At 40.6% G+C, this 21511-nt stretch overlaps 1 protein-coding gene across 2 annotated transcripts in view; it reads right to left on the minus strand.

Moving 5' to 3' along the window:
* Positions 1–9532: 9532 nt before the first annotated feature.
* Positions 9533–21511, minus strand: part of MYH8 (myosin heavy chain 8) — a 31972-nt gene continuing 19993 nt past the window's right edge. For both annotated transcript variants that reach the window (XM_045376303.2, XM_005582901.4), the window contains exons 23-40: positions 21025–21267; positions 20757–20933; positions 20532–20677; positions 20355–20445; positions 19876–20265; positions 19338–19464; positions 18551–18669; positions 18227–18423; positions 16585–16768; positions 16335–16500; positions 16094–16218; positions 14896–15204; positions 14009–14212; positions 12327–12452; positions 12075–12245; positions 11786–11890; positions 11126–11221; positions 9533–9814 (exon numbers count right to left, since the gene is read on the minus strand). In XM_045376303.2, the coding sequence (XP_045232238.2) occupies positions 9665–9814; positions 11126–11221; positions 11786–11890; positions 12075–12245; positions 12327–12452; positions 14009–14212; positions 14896–15204; positions 16094–16218; positions 16335–16500; positions 16585–16768; positions 18227–18423; positions 18551–18669; positions 19338–19464; positions 19876–20265; positions 20355–20445; positions 20532–20677; positions 20757–20933; positions 21025–21267 (3126 nt within the window). In that variant the 3' untranslated portion in view covers positions 9533–9664. The remainder of the gene's footprint in view (positions 9815–11125; positions 11222–11785; positions 11891–12074; positions 12246–12326; positions 12453–14008; positions 14213–14895; positions 15205–16093; positions 16219–16334; positions 16501–16584; positions 16769–18226; positions 18424–18550; positions 18670–19337; positions 19465–19875; positions 20266–20354; positions 20446–20531; positions 20678–20756; positions 20934–21024; positions 21268–21511) is intronic.

Raw genomic sequence — 21511 nt, forward strand, 5'->3', positions numbered from 1 at the left:
CACATTGGTGAATGGCCCCCATTCATATTTGAATTGCCTAACTAAAGATTTGAATGACAATATAGATTCTGGAACTAAAGGAGGCTTTGAATATTGTCCAAAGTAACTCCTACCTTACAGAATCAGAAATTGAGGTTCTAGACAGGTTATCTAATTCACGCTAAGCATAAAATTAGACCCCTTTCCATCTTACTCTCAAACTCAACAGAGCAAGTTTAGAACTCTTTCAAATAGAATATATAAACTTCTTCACTTCTGGTATTTATATACTGAAAATGTGCAAATCAAAAAGTTCATAGGGGTTATCAAAAGCATGATTTAAATTGATTATTAAATGTCAATGAGAAGAGAGACTTATCACAGTTTCGTAGGTGGGAAAACTGAGGCTTGGTGAGGATAAGTGCCTAATCATACGGCTAATAAGTGGCAGAGTGAGAGCTAAAACAAACATCTTTTGACTCCAAGTCCAGTTTGTATTTTCACTTGAAGACAGCTGCTTCTGGCTTTACAAGATCCTGTAAGACACTAATGCTCTCAGAATTATACATGCTTCTCAGAATTACACATAAACTAGGCATCCTTCACTGAAAATAACATGAAGAGATCGTGTGGATGACCTGAGAACATTGTGTTCAGAGAACAAATCCTACCAGCTAGGTCTGTTCGGTAAATTGGAGACTTTCCAGCCTGGCTTCTTAGCTTTGACTCATGTCTGTGAAAGTTAGGGTCTCCTGCTGTTTGCTTCCTACCTCCCCTTTTTGGGGTCTGTTTAGTGTGTTTTGGCTACTTCAGCTGCTTAAAACCTCATTAGAGCTATGGAAAGCATGACTGATTACTTTTAACTACTACCATTTAGGTCTTAAACAATGTGTCCTAAAAAAGCTTGTTGGACACAGTAAAAAGTATGTACTTACATCATTAAAATCCACACGATAATCCAGTAACTAAGGATGGACCTTGACAATCAGAATGCTAGGTCTCAAATTCTGACTTCACCATTTAAGCTACTTGAATTTGGGCAAGTTACTTAACCTTTCTCAGCCTCATTTTTCTCACCTGTAGAATGGGAACGGTAACAATAAGTAACTCAGGAGGTTCTTGTGGCAATTAAGTGAATTAATGAATGCATGGCAGGGTACTATTTGGATACCACATGATAGTTTAGGAAAGGGGAGAGTGATTGAGGCTATGTCAACAGAGACCCTGTGATTTTGAAAAACATGAGCTTTCTCTGGCAAACGCACCAACCACTGCCAGTGGCAGAGGGCTTTGGGAGCCAAGTCAATGTCCTCAATGTTGTTCGTGTCTTTGATGTTGCTGTCTGGTGAGGCCCACCAGCTACCAAAGCCTGCCCACTGTCTTTTTAGTCCTGTCATTCTACCCACTCTATGTAGCCAATTTTCTGTGTAGATTTATTCCTCCCCACATAGCAGTAAAACAAAACAGGGAAGGTAGGAGCCTGGATACCTGAAAGTAGGTGACCAACCATGCCAGTTTGTTTGGGGCTAAGGGAGTTCTTGAGACTTTCCGTTTTAAAACCAGGACTGTCTTGGGCAAGGGGTGGTAAATCCATCACTATACCTGATAGGTTGTTTGGGGGTATCACGGCAAAGTCCTCAGAATCTCTACCTAAATTTTGGTTTAAATCCTTTCACATTTTCTGTGTTTTATGTATTCTTTTTTGTTTGTTTGAGACAGAATCTCACTCTGTCGCTAGGCTGGAGTGCAATGGCGTGATCTCGGCTTACTGCAACCTCCTGACAAGACAAGCCTGACCAAGACAAGGATAGATGGAATCAGTTTGACATCTCCTAGAATGATCCAAGCTAGAATGATGATGAAATTCCCACCTGGAACTGTTAATTGCAAAGCTGTAATACATACACAGGGCTTTGCAGAGAGCAAGCAACATGGTGAACATGCATTCATTCATTAAATATTCACTGAAAGCTTACTATATGCTGGGAGGAATTTAATTACTGAAGAACAAAATAAACAAAGTCACAAACAGATATATCACTTAATGATAAACGCTCTGAAAGAAAGAAAAGCAGGATAAGGAAACAGTGGCTGTGTGAGGTCTAAACAGATTGAACAGGGAAAGTTTCTCTGAAGAGGCGATATTTGAGCAGACACCTAGTGAAGTGAATGAATAAGCCGTGAAAATATCAAAGGGCGACAGTATTTCAGGCAGAGGAAACAAATGCATACGCTCTGGGAGATGGTGGGCCAGTGGGGCAGAGTGAACCAGCAGTAGGGAATGTAGTGGCAGAGGTAGGCAAGAGCAGATGGTTTAGAGTCTTGGAAATTAAGGTAAGGACTTCGGGTTTCAAATGTCAGCTGTTGTTACAAACGCAGTTTTGTTCCTCCTTTTTCTGTGCTGAGCGTTGGATCTTACCTGCTCTTTTTCTACTCAATACTGGTTCATTCTGTCCAACGAAATTTATTGAATGTCTGCTCTTCATTCAACAAAGGCTAATGAATAAATTTTTCCAGGAACTGAAGAGAAAGTTTGTTTTCTCGGCAACTGTGATCTAGTTGTGGGGAGGGAGGGAGTGGGTCAAAGCGCTGATAACGCGTCAAAAGACCGCAGCAGTGGGCCGGGCGCGGGGGCTCACGCCTGTAATCCAGCACTTTGGGAGGCTGAGGCGGGCGGATCACCTGAGGCAGGGAGATCGAGACCAGCCGACCAACATGGAGAAACGCCGCCTCTACTAAAAATACAAAAATTAGCCGGCCGTGGTAGCGCATGCCTGTAATCCCAGCTTAAATCGGAAGGCGGAGGTTGCGGTGAGTCGAGATCGCACCATTGCACTCCAGCCTGGGCAACAAGAGCGAAACTGTCTCAAAAAAAAAAAAAAAAAATAGAAGAAGCAAAAGGAGGCAGCAGCAGCGTGCTTTGAAGGAGACACCCCAGTACTACACGAGAGAAACGATGTTTTCAATCGTCCAGAGAGGAGGAGAGTCACTTCCGGTGCGTCCCGGGGCATCATGGGAGGGGTCAGTCTGCGGGAAGGAAAGGCCAGAGGTGACTCTCGCCAAGGCTGGGGCAGCCCTGGAGGCCACACTAGGACCTGGCCAGTAAGTGTGCATTTGAGAGTTTGCGAGTGAGCAGGACCTTGTTCTTCCCGGCGATTTATTTGCGCTGTGCAATTCCAGACAGTAGATCCGTGAAGGGCTGTGTGGTGGGGAGGGTATGAAATTGAGTGTGGAGAGGGCATTTGAGGGTAAGTCCCATGGCTGACTGGGCCAGACAGAAAATTTAAAATTCTTGTCACCAAAGCCCATTTGAAATTTTTCAGTGCATGCATAGCCATATTATTATGTTGTACACATACATATTCTTTTTTTTTTTTTTTTTTTGAGACGGAGTAGCACTCTTGTCACCAGGCTGGCATGCTGTGGCACCATCTCGTTCACTGCAACCTCCACCTCCCGGGTTCAAGTGATTCTGCTGCCTCAGCCTCCTGAGTAGCTGAGGTCACAGGCACCCGCCACCACACCCGGCTAATTTTTGTACTTTTAGTAGAGACGGGATTTCGCCATGTTAGCCAGGCTGGTCTCAAACTCCTGACCTCAGGTGATCCGCCCGCCTCATCTTCCCAAAGTGCTGGGATTACAGGCGTGAGCCACCGCGCCCGGCCACACATATATTCTTATATAAAGTCAAGTTCAGATACTCAAATCTGTGGGTACCAATTGAATTATTTTTCCAAATCGTGGAAAAAGTGATGATTTTGTTGCTCAGAAAGTACTACCTTTCCCATCTATGTTTTAAACATAATTTCTCATCATTTGAGCCTTCACGTTGCTCTGTACCTCAGTTTCCCCAAGCAAGCCACAAGCCATAGTTTCTGTGAGGAGCTGAGAAAATAGTCTGCCCTCTTGTGAAGGTCAGGCTATTGAAATCGAAGAGAAGCTCTGTTTTGGGTGCGTTCCCCAGGGGAAATGTTTTCCTCCTTCACCATGGAGAGGCTTTCTTTTTCCTTGCGGCCTCCGGAAGCAGCATCTTAGTGACCCTTGAAACCAGGAGGGAGGAATCAGGCTGGCAAATTCCATCCTTAAGCAAGGTTCTTTCCATCTGCCCACGGCTGATTCTTCAGCTTCTCGCTTTGGAAAATGTGACCGTTGGAGTCTGCGGTGAAGGTTCCTGGGGACACTGATATGTGGAACATGTGCCCAAACCTCTGCCGCAGCCAGGAGGCAGAATTTAAGTTTGCTTACTGACAGCTGCTCTGTGTCAGTCCTGGAATGTTAATCCTTACAGAGAGCTTGGATGACAGGCAACAGCTTTTAGCAGCTGTGCTAATAGTCTCATCCATCAGATGACCCTCTCTTCACCTTACTGTTGTCAGTTGTATCCATGTCTTTGATGAGAAGTGGATATGAAATCTTAAGGGGCAGGTTACTTTTATTTAGTTTAAAAACATGAGCCTTTAAAAGAATTCCAAAAATAGTACACACATTGAAAAATATAATCAAACATACTGAAGGAAAATTTTAAGTCGTGCCTAAAATTTTAGCATGGAAGTCATCTCTATGTAAATTTTTCAATGTCACATTTTTTCCATGTTTTTAGGTATTCTTGTTTGAGACGGAGTCTCACTCTGTCGCTAGGCTGGAGTGCAATGGCGTGATCCTGGCTCACTGCAACCTCTGCCTTCTGGGTTCAAGTGTTTCTTCTGCCTCAGCCTCCCCTGTAGCTGGGACTACAGGCGCGCACCACCACACCACCACCAGCTAACTTTTGTATTTTTTAGTAGAAATGGGGTTTCACCATGTTGGCCAGGATGGTATCAATCTCTTGACCTCATGATCCGCCCACCTCGGCCTCCCAAGGTGCTGGGATTACAGGTGTGTGCTACCGCACCTGGCCAATTTTTATGTATTCTTAAATACATACACAATTGAGATATCAGTCTGCAAGCACTGTTTTGTATTCTGCTTTTGGAACATATTTGACAATTTTTCTCATGATATTAACTATTCTTTTGGATTATGATTTTTAATAGTTACATAGTATACCATGCTTTGAAGATAACATAATTCATATGACAAATTTTCTATTATTGGGCATTTAGGATGCTCTAAATTTCTGTTCTTTTAAAACATTCTGGTAAATATGTGTGTACATAAATGCTTATGCATATCTTTAATTATTAAATTTATAGAATAGAATTTCTGGGCAAAGCCTAAAGATGGTTTTCAGTTTGCAATAGTGGAGTCCCTGTTATTGGAGCCTTTGCAGTAATGATACTGCATAGGAAAACAAAATGTATTCACTAATGATCTTATTGATCATTAGATGTTGTAAATATGCAACAATCAATTTAAGTTGAATGCAAAGTAAAATGAGAAATCTTGCAACAACATTTGCAGAATTTAGTGAAGTTAATGAAAGTAGTAAAAGAAATTGGCTTGAATTTTGCAAAGCCATTGACCAGTGTGGATTCAACAGTGTTGAACTAGTTAACAACTGAAGAACTGAAAATGGACAAAAATGATGACCCAATAGATGTTTCACGAGAATGAATTCAGGATCAAAGGATTAGGAAGGGTCTTAAAAATATTGAAGAAGTCCTGCATTTTTGTGAAAAAGGATGTGCTTTATTATTGCATTGCAAAACTTAAAGGATGTCATATTATGTTATCACATATGACTGTGAGAAATCTGTCCCTTTCATCCCAACTGCAACATTTATTTGTTCTTTGTTCTAAGAATAGCAGAGGTGCAATTGTGACCTAATCTTAAGAAACACAACAGAAGGCCGGGTATGGTGGCTCATGTCTGTAATCCCAGCACTTTGGGAGGCTGAGGCAGGCGGATCATGAGCTCAAGAGATCGAGACCATCCTGGCTAACATGGTGAAACCCCATCTCTACTAAAAATACAAAAAATAGCTGGGCATGGTGGTGCATGCCTGTAGTCCCAGCTACTCAGGAGGCTGAGGCAGGAGAATCACTTGAACCCAGGAGGTGGAGGTTGCAGTGAGCTGAGGTTGTGCCACTGCACTCCAGCCTGGCAACAGAGCGAGACTGCATAAAAAAAAAAAAAAAAGAAAAAGAAATACAACAGAAAATAAATATATTTCAATATTTTTGGTTTTATTTTGAAAATCAAACCCTAGTTCACAATTTACTCTGAAATTTTGGACCTCATTTTAATTTAGATTTGCTTTAAATCATTGCTTTTCCAGATGGCATGATTTTCTATGTGGAAAATCTCAAGGAATCTACAAAAAACTTCAGAACTAATAAGAGAGTTCAGTAAGATTTGAAGATACAGGATAAACATAGGAAAAAATCAATTGTTTTTCTGTATGCTAGCAGTGAACATGTAGACAGCAAAATTAGAAATATACCATTTATAGTCACTTAAAAAAAAGAAAAAAATTAGACATACATCGAACAAAATGTGTATAGGGCTTGTATGCTGAAAACTACCAAACACTGATGAAAGAAATTAGAGAAGATCTAAATAAATGAAACAGACTGTAGTCAAGAATTGGAAGACTCAACATGGTAAATATGTCAACAAACTGATAAACAGGCTTAATGCAATTTCTGTGAAAAGGTATAACTCTGGCTTTAAAGTTTGACATAGAGTATTCTAATTACTAGTTATTTTCCCAGAGTACTGTAATTGTGGTATTTCCCCTAATGCAGAATTTTAAATTTATGGAGGTATAATTGACATTTAAAACCGCACATACTTAAAGTGCACAATTTGATAGGTTTTGACATGTTTAGATGCCTGTGAAACCATCATCTCAATCAAGATAATGAACATGTTCATTGACCCTCCAAATTTCCTCCTGCTCCCTTGTAATCCCCGCCACTCTTTCTTTGTGCCCCCTACAAACCCTCCCTCTGCATCACTAGCCAACTGCTGGTCCACTTTCTATCACTATAGTTTTCATTTTCTAGAATTTTATATAAATAGAATCATATAGTATGTACTTTTTGGAGAGCTCCTGCTTTCAGTCAACATAATTATCTTGAGATTCATTCTTTTTTGTGTTAATAGTTTCTTTTTATTGCTGAGTAGTATTTTGTTGTATGGATATACCATAATTTGTTTACCCATTCGTTGATGGATATTTTGGTTCTTCTTTTTGGTTTTTGCTCCTATTACAAATAAATGTGCCATAAACATTTGTGTACAAGTTTTCATTTGGACATATGCTTTAATTTCTCTTTGGTAAATACCTGGGAAGAGAATGACTAGATCATATAGATAATTTGTTAACTTTTTAAGAAGTTGCCAAACTGTTTTCCTAAGTCATTGTAACATTTTACATTATGACTCTTGGCCAACACTTTGGTCTTTTAGTCATTGTAGTAAATGTGTTGCAGTAACTTACTGTTTTTTATTGATATTTTTCTCATGACTCTGATGTTGAATGTTTTTTCAGATGCCTTTTTATCATCTGTATGTTTAGTGAAATGTTTGTCCAAACCTTTTGCCTTTTGAAGTATTAGGTTGTTTTCTTTTCACTGGATTTTTAGATTGTTTATATATTCTTAATATAAATCTTTTGTCAGGGATATAAGTTGTAAATACTTTCAGTCTGTGACTTGTCTTTTCATTCTCTTTATAACAGTGTTTTTCAAAGAGCAGAAGCTTTAAATTTTAATGATGTACAATTGATCAATTTTTTCTTTTGTGGCCTGTATGTTTGGTGTCATATCTAAGACATCTTTGCCTAAGCCGAGGTCACAAAGATTTCTTCTTTTGTTTCTTTCTAGATGTTCTTATGATTATAGTTTTGATTTCCTCTTTGATCCAAAATTTTGTTTTTGGAGATTATTTAAAATTTTTTTCCTTTTTTGTTTTAAACTTTTGTTATTAGACACACTTGAGATTGTGGTCTACACAATTTATACTGTAAAAGATTGAGGCCGATAGGGGTTTAGAGGTTGGGGGAGAGTAAATGTTAGAAGGTAGAAGGAGTGCATAAAGTACAGTCTTTGTCCAGATTGCATTTTTGCTCTGCTGCTTCCTCTTTCTGGAGGCCAAACACGTCCGTTCTACTCCATCAAGCCTTTTTATTTTTTTGTTTTATTTTCTGTCCCTGTTTCATAAGTTCATTCTTTCACTCTGTCCCTCATCCAATCTATCTGACAATACTATGTACGCTAGCTACCTTCAATAAATCTGGAATCCATCCACTTCTCTTTGTCTCCCGATGTTATTTTTCTGCCCTAAGCCACTGTCAAGGTTTTTATTGTTGTTGTTAGTTTTTTTTTGTTTGTTTGTTTTTTGTTTTTGTTTTGAGACGGGGTCTCACTCTGTCTCCCAGGCTGGAGTGCAGTGTTGCGATCTTGGTTTATTGCAGCCTTGACTTCCCGGGCTCAGGTGATTCTCCTGCCTCAGCCTCCCCAGTAGCTGGGACTACAGGCATATGCCACTATGCCCTGCTAATTTTTTTCTATTTTTAGTAGAGATGGGGTTTTGCCATGTTGCTCAGGCTGGTCTCGAACTCTTGAGCTCGAGTGATCTGCCCACTTCGACCTCCGAAAGTGTTAGGATTCCAGGCGTGAACCACCGCACCCAATTGCCACTGTCATCTTTTATCCTTTATTTTTCAGTAGGCTCCTAACTAGTTTCCCAGTGTCTATCTTTGCTCCCTTAGTTTATTCTCAACACAGCAGCCAGAGTGATTCTTTTAAAATGTATGTTAATATCACCCCGCTCAAAATCCTCCAAAGCTTTCCCACTTCACCCTGAATAAAGGCAAAAGTCCTTCGAGTGGCCAAGGGGTCCTACATGATCTGGCCTCTTAGTTCCTCTCTTATGCCTTAACTGTCTCATCTTGCTCATTCTCTTCCTGCCCTGCTTGGCCTCCTCCCTGCCCCTCTAACATTCCCTACCTTCCCTTGCCTTAAGGCCTTTGCATTTTCTGTTGTTCTCTGCCTGGATGTGCTGTGCACCCACATACTCACTTGGTTTACTCTCTTACCTCCTTTGGGTCACTGTTCAAATGTCTTCTTACCAGAGACGCCTTCCTTGACTACTCTCTATGAAATAGTAAATACGTCTCTCTTACTTTTTAATTTCCCATTAGTGCTCGTCATCTGGCTCATTACATAGTTATGAATTTATTTATTGCTTTTCTTTCCTTGTGGAATATAAGCTCCTAGCGAGCAGGAACTATATTTTGTTCACTGCCGTACCCACAGAACTGAAACAGTGCCTGGCACTATTTATTGATTTATCGTATTGATGCACATAGTAGATGCTCAATATCTGTTTGTGGAGTAAATGAATGGCCCCATACGGAGGGCAGCCTCAGGGAGTGTTTTTCTTAGTAATTTGTAGCAATCTAGAGAGATATAATAACGACGAGCTCAGCAAAAGGTATTTGTGTGTGTGTTGGGGGGGTGAAGAGGTGGGAAAGGGACTGTCGGGTGGTGCTGAAGGCATAAAATATTGAATACTCTGCAAAGCCATATATAATATTAAGATATTAATAGCTAGGTGAGAACTGTGAGCATAAATAGCTTTGCAAGTGAAAAAATGAAAGTCCGGTTTAATGTATACATTTACTGTAGTTTTTATTTATTCAGCTTTAAGAGGAAAATAAACATCATAAAGCAAGTGACCAAAAATAGCACATTTTGTGCCTTTCTTCAGCCACTTGATAGCATCAGGCAGGTGTGTTTACTCTGCACTGATTTTTGTGTGAACCTCTCGGCTCTTCACTCGCAATTTGTTGACCTGGGACTCAGCAATGTCAGCCCGTTCCTCGGCCTCCTCCAACTCGTGCTGGAGTTTGCGGATTTTAGATAGATTAGCATTGGATTGTTCCTCCTAAGAACAGAGATAAAATTGTGAGAATTAGACTGTGTGGTTCTCATTGCACTTATCACCAGACAGGATGAGTTCCTCAAATCAGGTATTTCCTTCTTATGGTCTATTTAGCATATCCGACTTCACATCTAGACAGAGTTTATTACTTTCAACTGTAATTTTTACTTTAAAGAATGAAAGGAGAGTTTTGAAGTGCAGGAGACAGCCTAATATAAAGCCCATACCTACTTTTATGATGTATGGTCTGTGGAAAGGAGGAAGAGATCTATGTACCCTTATAGACATCAGTAAGTAAATGCAAGGCCAAACTATAACTTGAGGAAATATCACTTACTATGTATTTTTGCCATATGTTTTCATTCTACTATATAAAGAAAGGGAAAAGGTAGGATTAGGAAGAAAGTCTTCTCTGTTATTTGACTCATTACCATTTATGCCTCTCCCTTTTTTCTTTCCTTTTCTTCCTTCCTATTTACTTCCTACCTATCACATGTGTCTGGAAGAGTGGAGGGATAACCAGGAAGAGTATGGGTAAAGAATCTTCTAACATATTCTTATAGTAGCTACAGCAAATGTGGGGACAAGAGCCCCCACTGATGACACTAGCAGGGAGTGAAGAAGTCAGGTGGGGTAAAAGATTGATGTTTGGCTTTTGAGAACTTGATTTTTTCTATGTCTAGAGGGAGAGGAATATTTATGATGGTATTAATTAGAATTCCTACTGTATATCATTTGCAGCTATCAAGTAAGTGAGCCGTTTGGAACTTGCCCCCCTCAATGCTTACAAATTGCTTAATAATATAAATATCTTGGCTGGGTGTGGTGGTTCATGCCTGTAATCCCAGCACTTTGGGAGGCCGAGGTGGGCGGATCACTTGAGGCCAGGAGTTCGAGACCAGCCTGGCCAACATGGTCAAGCCCCATCTCTACTGAAAATACAAAAACCAGGTAGGTGTGGTGGCGCACGCCTGTCGTCCCAGCTACTGGAGAGGCTGAGGCATAAGAATCGCTTGAGGTTGGGAGGCAGAGGTTGCAGTGAGCCAAGATCATGCCACTGCACTCCAACCCGGGTGACACAGAGAGTCTCTGTCTCAAAAAAAAAAAAAAAAAAAAAAAAAATCTCCTTTTGAAATCTTGTTCTGTAATTTGGATTGGGGGGGACAAATTCATATTTAAAAATCTTCCCTCTTAAAATATGAGTGGCAGATTTTCACTTTCATTGCATCTTCTTTCTTATTGATGGATTCTTTTAAAACATTTTCTACGGCAAAAGAAATTTCCTTCTTTCCTCAAGGGCTTAAAGATACTTACAGCCTCCTCAGCTAGTCTCTTGTATGATTTCACCTTCGCCTGTAATTTATCTACCAAGTCCTGCAGCCTGAGAACATTCTTGCGATCTTCTTCAGTCTGAAAGTTTGAAAAAAATCATCTGCATTCATTCCAAAGAAATTAGGCTACTCTGGGTACTAAAATAAAATCATTTGGCATGATAGCAGGTGGGCCTAGGGTAAACCTGATCAACTCTGCGATTTTCTTCATAAAATTAACAGTAGCACTCTTGTTAAATGTTTCCAGTGTGCAGGCCCTGTATTAGAGAATTGCACACATCTTCTCTAATCCTTACCTCCCTATCCTGGAAAATAGATGCTGTTATCCCTATTTTACAGGTGAAGAAACTGAGGTTTAGAGTATTAAGTTCAACAAGCAAGAGAGGCCAGACTAGGACTAATACCCAGTTTATCTGTCTTTAAAATCTGTGTTCTTTACTCTCATGCTATTTTCTAAACTTTAGAAATCTGAAGGCCTCCCTAAGTTTTAGTATAGGTCTGTGATAAGCAACTGTCTTTACGCCTTATATGTACCAAGTTAATGCATATTTGTTTGTGAGTGGCATATAAATAAATAGTCATAAGGTTTTCAATTTCCTTCTGGGCAGGAAGACCGGATATTCTGGAAGGCTATTCCCTTCACCTGGTAGGTGAGTTCTTTTACTCGTCGCTCATGTTTCCGTAGACATTTAACAGCCTCTGCATTACGTTTCTGTTCATTTTCAACCTCTCCTTCAAGCTCACGTACCTGTAGCCAAGAAAAATACTTACGCAGTCAGTCTTGGGGGATATTAATTAGCCCAAGACCTACTGAAGGCATGGGGTGGGTGTTCCCAGCTCCAGGACAGGATGGGAGTCTTGTGTAGGAAGAGAGAAGGGTAGAGAACATGCCCTTTTTCCCTTCCCAGATTTAGAGAGATTGAGACACCCACCCTGGCCTCCAGTTTCTGGATCTGCTTCTTCCCACCCTTCAGTGCCAGCTGCTCGGCCTCATCCAGACGGTGCTGCAGGTCCTTCACCGTCTGCTCCAGGTTCTTCTTCATCCGCTCCAGGTGGGCGCTGGTGTCCTGTTCCTTCTTCAGCTCCTCAGCCATCATGGCAGCCTATTTAGAAAATAATAAAGTAATGAAACTTGATGATAGCAGGTAGCATACGTGTGTCAGTAAGACAAATGTGCATCTTACATCAGTGATGGCCTTCTTGGCTTTCTCTTCTGCATTGCGTGATTCTTGGATTACTTCCTCCACTTCACTTTGGAGTTGAGAAACGTCATTTTCTAATTTCTTCTTGGTGTTGATGAGGCTGGTATTCTGTTAAAAGTAGTCAGTGGAAATTTACAAAATTTGTCATTTGCCCTCTTGGGATTTTACAGGTGTCTTACTTGTTGGTTCATGCAGGGGATCTGTTGGCAACATTTCACTAAACTTTAATTATTTGTTCAGTGGCAAATGTTAATTATTTGCAAGGTAGGAACTCCTTTCCCCCAACTTCCCCAGTGTCCATCTGATTTATGCATAAGGACCTCTGAGGTTTGAGAATGCCTTTATTGGCATACATTAGTTAATTGTTCTTTTTTTTTTTTTTTTTTTTTTGAGACGGAGTCTCGCTCTGTCGCCCAGGCTGGAGTGCAGTGGCCGGATCTCAGCTCACTGCAGCTCTGCCTCCCGGGTTCACGCCGTTCTCCTGCCTCAGCCTCCCGAGTAGCTGGGACTACAGGCGCCCACCACCTCGCCCGGCTAGCTTTTTGCATTTTTTTTAGTAGAGACGGGGTTTCACCGTGTTAGCCAGGATGGTCTCGATCTCCTGACCTCGTAATCCGCCCGTCTCGGCCTCCCAAAGTGCTGGGATTACAGGCTTGAGCCACCGCGCCCGGCCCCCTAGTTCTTTTAATTATATTTCAGTCAGACATCACTACTTACTCTCTCTCTGGAAGGTTGGAAATAGAAAAGGATACATTCGTTTTGTGAGTGGCAGGCACTGAGAATTTCTTGCTTAGTAGAATCTATTCTCTCTGAATTTTCATGATTTGTTCCCTTGGAGAGCACTGAATTTTGTCTTCTGAAAACATATTCTTAAGATTTCAACTCAGTGTTTCTCAGAGAGAAGCAATATTGTCTCAATGGGTATTTGAAAATGTTTAGGGGCAGATATTTTTGGTTGTCAAAATGACTAGGGGGTGCTACTGCATTTAATGCCTGGGCAAGTCAGGAATGCTAAATGTGCTGTAAGGCATGGGGACAGTGAACACAGCAGTGCTAAATGCTTAAGTGCTACCGATGAGAAACACTGCATGGAACATTTTCAGATTTTGGAGGTAGCAGGTATCTTTACCCAGTATTATTCTACCTCATGGTTTCCAAAATAATCTAAATAGCCAAACCTTATTTTTAAATAAAAAAGTAATAGCTTTTTTGGGGAGGGGGCATAGAAACCCCAAGAAGGAAACAGGAACACACACCAAAAAACAAAAAAAATCACCCATAATCTAATTACCCTAAGATAATGGCAATGAGTATTTTTGAGCATATCCCCCATCCTTGTTTACATACACATATTTATACAAATGGAGTACTTTCATGCTATAATTCTAATGCATCCCCCTGCCAGTACACCAGCATTTGTTTGATGTGAGGGTCTCACCTGGGTGTGGAGGAGCTGGTACACATATTTATACAAATGGAGTACTTTCATGCTATAATTCTAATGCATCCCCCTGCCAGTACACCAGCATTTGTTTGATGTGAGGGTCTCACCTGGGTGTGGAGGAGCTGGTACACATATTTATACAAATGGAGTACTTTCATGCTATAATTCTAATGCATCCCCCTGCCAGTACACCAGCATTTGTTTGATGTGAGGGTCTCACCTGGGTGTGCAGGAGCTGGACACGCTCACTGGCATCCAGGAGCTCCTGTTCGGCGATTTTCCTGCTCCTCTCTGTCTGCTCCAGAGTGGCCCGCAGCTCCTCGATCTCAGCCTGCAGCAGGTTGGCCCTGCGCTCTATGATTGCCAGCTGTTCCTTCAGGTCTTCTTGGCCCCGGAGAGCATCATCTAGGTGGAGCTGGGTTTCCTGTTAAGTGAAAAACAGAAAAAGGCTTTAGGTGTTCTGAAGGGGATTTGAAGATCCCAGGAGATGAACTGGGAGATTGTACTGGCGCCAGGAACAGAAGATGACCTCTGCCTGTCATTTGACTGCATCTGAGTATGGTTAGGTCATTTGTTTAGGGTGAGAGAGAATTATCAGGAGACACAGATTGTTGTTCTGTTTCTGCCATTAACTGGTTACTGTGTCATGTGTGAGTCACTAATGTCTGTCATTTGTGGAGCAGTTTCCAGATGCTCTCTCCAGGACTTGGCATCTGTTATTTCATTTGATCTTCACAGTAACTCGGTGAGGTGGGGAGTTTCATTCTTATTTTGAAGAAGGAAAAGAGGTTCTGAGAGGTTAAATAACTTGCTTAAAATCAGGCAGCTAGTAAATGACAAAACTAAGACTCAACCTCAGGCCTGTCTGGTGCCCAAGTCTGTTCACTTGCTTTCATATCATATTGTAATGCCTAGGCATCTGTTTGATCTTCTACATAACATTTTCTTAAAAATAATATGTTCTATGTGTATTTAGTTCAGTTATCTTTGTGCTGTCAGCTGTATAATTTGTTAAGAGAAAAAAAGGATGGTTTAGCAAGGTGTTTGGGAAATGGAAGACAGGTACTTTCCCTGCTTCATCTGGGAGGCAAATGTGGACCCATTTACCTTCAGGATTCCTTGGGTGTTCCTGTAGTTCCTTAAACTCTCCGCAGCTAAGCGATTGGCATGATTCAGCTGGATTTCCATTTCATTCAGATCTCCTTCCATTTTCTTCTTGACTCTCAGAGCATCATTTCTGCTTCTAATCTCTGCATCCAGCGTGCTCTGCATGGTCTCCACGACTCTAGTGTGGTTTCTCTTCAGCTGGTCAATTTCCTCATCTTTTTCTGCAATTTTTCTATCAACTTCAGACTTGACTTGGTTTAACTCAAGCTGGATACGCAGAATCTTTCCTTCTTCATGTTCAAGAGATGCCTTAACAAAATGGTTGTCAATTAATAATGGAGAAGAGCCTGAGTATTTGGAGTATATTCCCTTGTGAGCCAAACTCTTGTCAATATCAGTTTGTCTAATTTTACAAAGTATAATACAGTAGTTCTGGCAATCTTCTAGGTAAATCATTATTTTGTTTATTCAGTGACAGATTATTTAGAGCAGCTCTGCAATAAAGGCGCTTTGTGCTATACAAATATTATTCATATTAGTACTAATAAAATTATATAATTCATGTATAGTAAATATAAACTCTCAATCTGTTTTAGAAATGAAAATGTTCTTGTGGAACATACTAACCCCGAGTCTAGAAATTATCAGTTTTAAAATATGTTAATTTTTTTCTGATTACATAATAAATGTGCATTGTATAATGTGAGGGCAATACATAAAAACAAAGGAAAAACTAACTGTTGTTTCCCCAGCAAGAGATAAAGATTTTAATGTGGTATATTTTTTTCTAGTCTTTTTTCCTACTTCTATATATTTTTACATAATCAAAATTATATTGTATATGCAAATTTGTGTCTTTAAAATACTGTCTCCATAAAATATTTTTCCAAAACAGTCATATTTAGTGGCTATATAAAATTTCATCATATGGCTGTTCTGTAATTTGCTTACTTTTGTTCTTAGATTGGACATCTTTGTCTTAAAGTTTTACTCCAGTTGACATTTTTTGGGTGATAAAATCTTAGAAATAGAATTGACAGGTCAGAGTATTTACATTTTTAAGGATTTTTCATAACTATTGCCAAGTTGCCCTTCATAAAGATCCTGCAAGTTTCAATTATCGCTAGCCCCACTCTGTTTTTTTTTTAACTGATGTTTGTCTTTGTTTTTCCATAACATAATACAAGGTAATATGTACCTCTGCTTCCTCTAAAGCAGCCTGAATTTCACATTTCTCTTGTTCTACTTGCTTCTTTATTTTCTCCAATTCGTGAATTTGCTTTCCTCCCTCTGCAATCTGCTCAGTGAGGTCAGAAATCTCCTCTGTGGTTGAACAGACAGGAGAGAAATGGTCAGAAAGATGGCAACATGGCAAGGTCCTCCCAGGGATATATGGGGTAGGGAGGACTGTGAGGACTGGGAAGACTGTGAGGACTCACGTTGCAAGTTCTTATTTTCTCTTCTTAGCGTTTCGAGTTGATCCAGGGATTCCTCGTAGGCATTCTTCACCTTGAACAGCTCGGTGCTAAGAGAACAGGCCTCCTTCTGGGAGGCCTCAAGTTCAGCCTGAGTTTCCTCATACTTCTGTTTCCATTCTGATAGGACCTGAAAAGCAGTAAATCATGAGTTGATCCAAGGAGAAAGGAAGACCAAGTAAAACGCTCCTAAAGTTTAAGCAGTCTGGGCCACCTTGTCAAAGTTCCTTTGCTTCTTATCAAGAGCTGCACAGGCTGCATTAGACCTTTCCACATCAAGCATGAGGTCTTCAACTTCATTCTGGAGCCGCTGCTTTGTCTTTTCAAGGGAAGCACATTTGGCGTTCACAGCTTCTACATGTTCCTCCGCTTCTTGCAGGCGCTGGGCCAATTTCTTCCTGAAAAGTTAGCCAGGCACTCAGGAGAATGGCCGAGACCAGAAGCAAAAGAAGCAAAGTGATAACCTCCTTGGTCCCTTTTCACAGTCCTGTTTCTTTTCTTTTGTTTCTTTTTTAAGAGACGGAGTCTCGCTCTGTCGCCAGGCTGGAGTGCAGTGGCGCCATCTCGGCTCACTGCAACCTCCCGGGTTCAAGCGATTCTCCTGCTTCAGCTTCCCAAATAGCTGGGATTTCAGGCATGCACCACCATGCCCAGCTAATTTTTGTATTATTATTATTTTTTTAATAGAGACAGGGTTTCACTATATGTTGGCCAAGCTGGTCTTGAACTCCTGACCTTAGGTGATCCGCCCGCCTTGGCTTCCCAAAGTGCTGGGATTACAGGTGTGAGCCACTGCGCCTGGCCACAGTCCTGTTTCTATACTGGCAAAGAGCATATGATTTTCAAAATGGTGGCAGCCAGAACTGCTTTCTAGATTGGTAAACTGTTTGGAAAGGTCCAAAGTGGTGAAGAGTTGGAAACAAGTCCTTGGAATATTATAGAATTCTTAGAGGCTGCTGTTGGTGCTGCCGTTGTATGTGCCTTACTACCTAAGTAACTCAGGATTTTTAAGACTTCTGATTGAGTGTGACTGTGGAAAATTATTAGCCAGGACAATCTTGTTGTTTGACTTATATATTCATTCTGACTCCAATATGGATTTGAGGTTAACTAGATATTTTACTGGCCAGAAATATACTGAGCATATTCATTTGCTTTCTCAGACTTTCCATTCCATTTTATGTATTCTTTTCCCTAGAGAACAGCCAGTTTCTTCTAATCATTGTATTTGGACAGTCTCTCCAGGGAAAGAAATTCATAGATAAATCAGGACAATTCATGCAGCTTAAACAAAGGCAGGTTTTTTTTTTTTTTCCCCTCCTGAATTCTCTACATTCTCAGTTCATTTTCAGTTGTGTGCCAAGTACACATCCTTATGGTAGAGAAAAACCTTTGACTTGATGCCCAAGGAGATCTACTTGAAGGTCTCCGTTTGTCTATATGCAGACTAAGGCTTTACTTTATTTAGGCCAAACCCTAAACATTATGTATGATTTGGTGGCCTCCAATGTGAGTTTTAAGAGGTATGTCGTCTACTCAATGCTTAAGAAGGTGGGCTGTGGAATCAGAATGACAGGCTCCAAACCCAGCTGTATCATTTATTAAGCAGATACCTTTGGGTTAGTTGGTTAACATCGTATAGCCTCAACTTCCTCATCTGTAAAATGGGGATTAGAATAATGATACCAATGTAATATTGTTATGAAGATAAATAAGCTGATATGCATATATATATATAAAATACTTGACACAGTATGCGCTCAATAAATGTTAGTTTTTGCTATTGTTATGTTATCATCATCATAACTATCACAGCTGCTTCTGCGAGTTCCTTTTCTAGAGTTCACAACACATACTTGGCCTCCTCCAGCTCCTCTGTGCGCTGAATGGCGTCCGTCTCGTATTTGGTCCTCCACTGAGCAACCTCACTGTTGGCCTTGGACAGCGCCCTCTGCAGTTCAGCTTTGCCTTCCTGCTCCTCCTCATACTGTTCCCGCAGCAGGTCACAGTCATGGCGGGAGGACTGCAGGGCGTGCGCCAGGGCGTTCTTGGCCTGTAGAAGTAGCAGTTCAGTGACATAAATTCATGTATTCAGTGATATTCAACGTACACATCCCAAGTAGAGCCTAACTGGACAGGTTTAGATTTGGTTAGTCAAAAAAATCTTTGGCAAAACTCACTTTAGTTTCTTCCTCTAGTTGACGTTTCAGCTCTTCAATCTGCTGAGTAGACGCTTGCTTGCTCCTTGAAAGTTGAGAGACTAAAGCATCTTTCTCATCTAATTGTCGAGAATATTCACCTAGGAATAATAGACGTAAGGGAATTTTTTACTGGCATAAAAATAAGTCTAAACCTTTTATATTTATATGTATGCATATATATATGTATATGTATGTGTGTGTGTGTGTATATATATATATACACACAAGCTGTATATTCTTTACCTGAAATGCTTGGGACCAGAAGTGTTTCAGATTTCAGATTTTTGTTTGATTTTAGAATATTAGCATTACACTTACCAGTTCAGCATCTCTAATCCGAAAATCTAAAATCTGAAATGCTGCAGTGAGCATTTCATTTGGACATCATGCCAGCCCTCAGTTTTGACTTTTGGAGCATTTCAGATTTTTGATTTTCAGATTAGGGATACTCAACCTGTGTGTGTGTGTCTGTGTGTCTGTATGTGTGTGTGTCTGTTTGTGTGTGATGTGTTTAATCTACACATCATCTGCTTCTAAGTATTTTTATAGAACTGGTTAGAACCGGAGATTTAAAAGCAACATTGCCATGAAAGTGTTGTAAGTAAACTTGTCTGCTCAGTCTTGCTTTCTTTCCTTTTTGATCTTCTCAGCAAACTCTGATCATTTGTTTATCTTTCTCTAAAGTGGGAATGTTGCTGTTTATTAGAACCCCTAGAATCCTTTTTATTTGGTCCATGGTTTTGGGACCCAGAGAGGATGTCTTTACCTGCTTCTGTCTGCAGACGCGCTCTCTGCGCTGTGAGGTCATTGATCAGCCGCTGCTGCTCCTCTTCCTTGGTCTTGAGCTCACTCACTTGGTCTTCTAGAGCACGGCACATCTTTTCCAGGTTCCCCTACAGGATATGTAGCAATGAAAGATGAGACATTGAATGCAATAAAAAAAGTTAAAACTTGATTCTTAAAATACTTGTAGAGTAAATAAATTCATGTCAAGTGTGAGTAGAAAGTTAGGACATTAACTCTGTGGAATGTACAAGAATTTAGGCATGGTGAGTGCATAATGTGCCTAAACTGGTTATTGTGGGAGACCATTTATTCCAATGATATTGACACTTGCTTAAAGTGGATTTTGAAATCATCTTAATAGATCATAACCAGCATTAAAAAAATACCATAGAATGGGATATATTAGGTTAGAAAATATTTAAGTAGTCCTGAAAAATGCCTGCAAACAATGTTTAGTGATAGAGAACAGTGGGTGTTCTTATAGATGATTACCTTCATTTAGAGACAGTATTGGATACCTTGGCTTTGGAAATGGCCTCTGCGTTACTGCTAAGGTCATCAATCTCCATCTTCAGCTCACTCTTCTCCTTCTCCAGCTTCTGTTTGACCCGCTGCAGGTTGTCAATCTGCTCCCCAAGCTCAGCCACACTGTCTGCGTGCTTTTTCCGAAGTGCAGCCGCCATAGCTTCATGCTGCAGAGTGGCCTCCTCCAGGTCCCTGCGCAGTTTCTGGAACTCAGCCTCCCGCTTCTTGTTCATCTCAATCTGGGCGGAAGTGGCCCCACCGGCTTCTTCCAGCCTCTCGCTGATCTCCTCCAGTTCCCGGGAGAGGTCAGAGCGCTGCTTCTCTGCCTTGGCTCGGGAGGCCCGCTCTGCCTCGATTTCTTCCTCCAGCTCCTCGATGCGGGCCTGGGAATGAAAGAAGCACATAAACATAAACTCATCTCAACTTCAGTGTTTTTTTGGTGTGCAGAAAAACTGGAGGTGAGATGACTCACCTGCAACTCTTTGATTTTCTTCTGTAGTTGAATTTCTACAGCTTGCTCGTCTTCAATTTTGCTTATCAAATTGCTAATTTCAAATTCTTTCCTTTAGACAGAAGAACAAGACGTATTAATACTCATATGAATTAAAAGATGATATCACATAGAAGTTTTTTTCTAAAAAGCTCCTACTTTTTAAGCTTTTCATCAAGTTGCTGTTTGTCATTTTCTATATCCATTGTGGATTCTTGGGCCAATTTGAGGTCACCCTCCAGTTTCCTCTTTGCTCTTTCTAGATCCATTCGAAGCTTCTTTTCTTGTTCCAGAGACCCTTCAAGCTAATAAGAAAGTAAATATGGTAAAAATTGAAAGTATATTAAAAAAAATCTTTCAAAAGGATATTTAAAATGTGCTTACATCATCCACTTGCTGTTCTAGCTTGGTTTTAGCTTTGGCCAGGGTGTTGACTTTGTCCTCCTCTGCCTGCAGGTCATCCAGGGTCTGCTGGTGGGCCTCCTGGAGAGCCTTCTTCTCCTTGGACAGTTTTGCAATGGTTTCATCCAGGCCCGCCATCTCTTCTGTAAGATTTTTCACCTACAAAGGTTAAGAAAGAGATTATTTCTCCTATAAAGCAATTTAGTTGGTGGCAGAACCTCTATACAGTATTGTAGAATATGATTGATACCTTGTTCTCTGTGGCATGTTTCTCCTTCTCAACCTTGGCCAGTGTCAGCTCAAGGTCATCAATGTCTTTCTTGAGTTCTGAACATTCATCCTCCAGTTTCCTCTTCTTGGCTGTCAGCTCAGCATTGATCTCTTCCTCCTCCTCAGCTCTCTCAGTCACCTCTTTGATTTTGGCCTCAAGTTGGATTTTGTTTTTAATCAGTTGCTCACACCTTTCCTCTGCATCCGCCAAGCTATCTGCTTCCTATGGAGAGATTCATTCAGATACTTAGAGTGTTACTTATTTTGAAACTTGTTTTTTTTTTGCACAAAAATAATAGTGTTTTATTGAAGTCTGTTGAATGTTTCAGTATGAATATAAATTTAATTGAATCGAACATTATTACATAGTCTGGAGAGATGCAGCTTATTGGAAGTGAGACTGTAGTTTTAGAAGCAAACTAGTTTGCAAAGTTACTGGATTGGAGCTATTGTCTATTTAAAAAATA

The sequence above is a fragment of the Macaca fascicularis genome, chromosome 16 (assembly GCF_037993035.2).
Source record: "Macaca fascicularis isolate 582-1 chromosome 16, T2T-MFA8v1.1".
NCBI classification, from domain to species: Eukaryota; Metazoa; Chordata; class Mammalia; order Primates; family Cercopithecidae; genus Macaca; species Macaca fascicularis.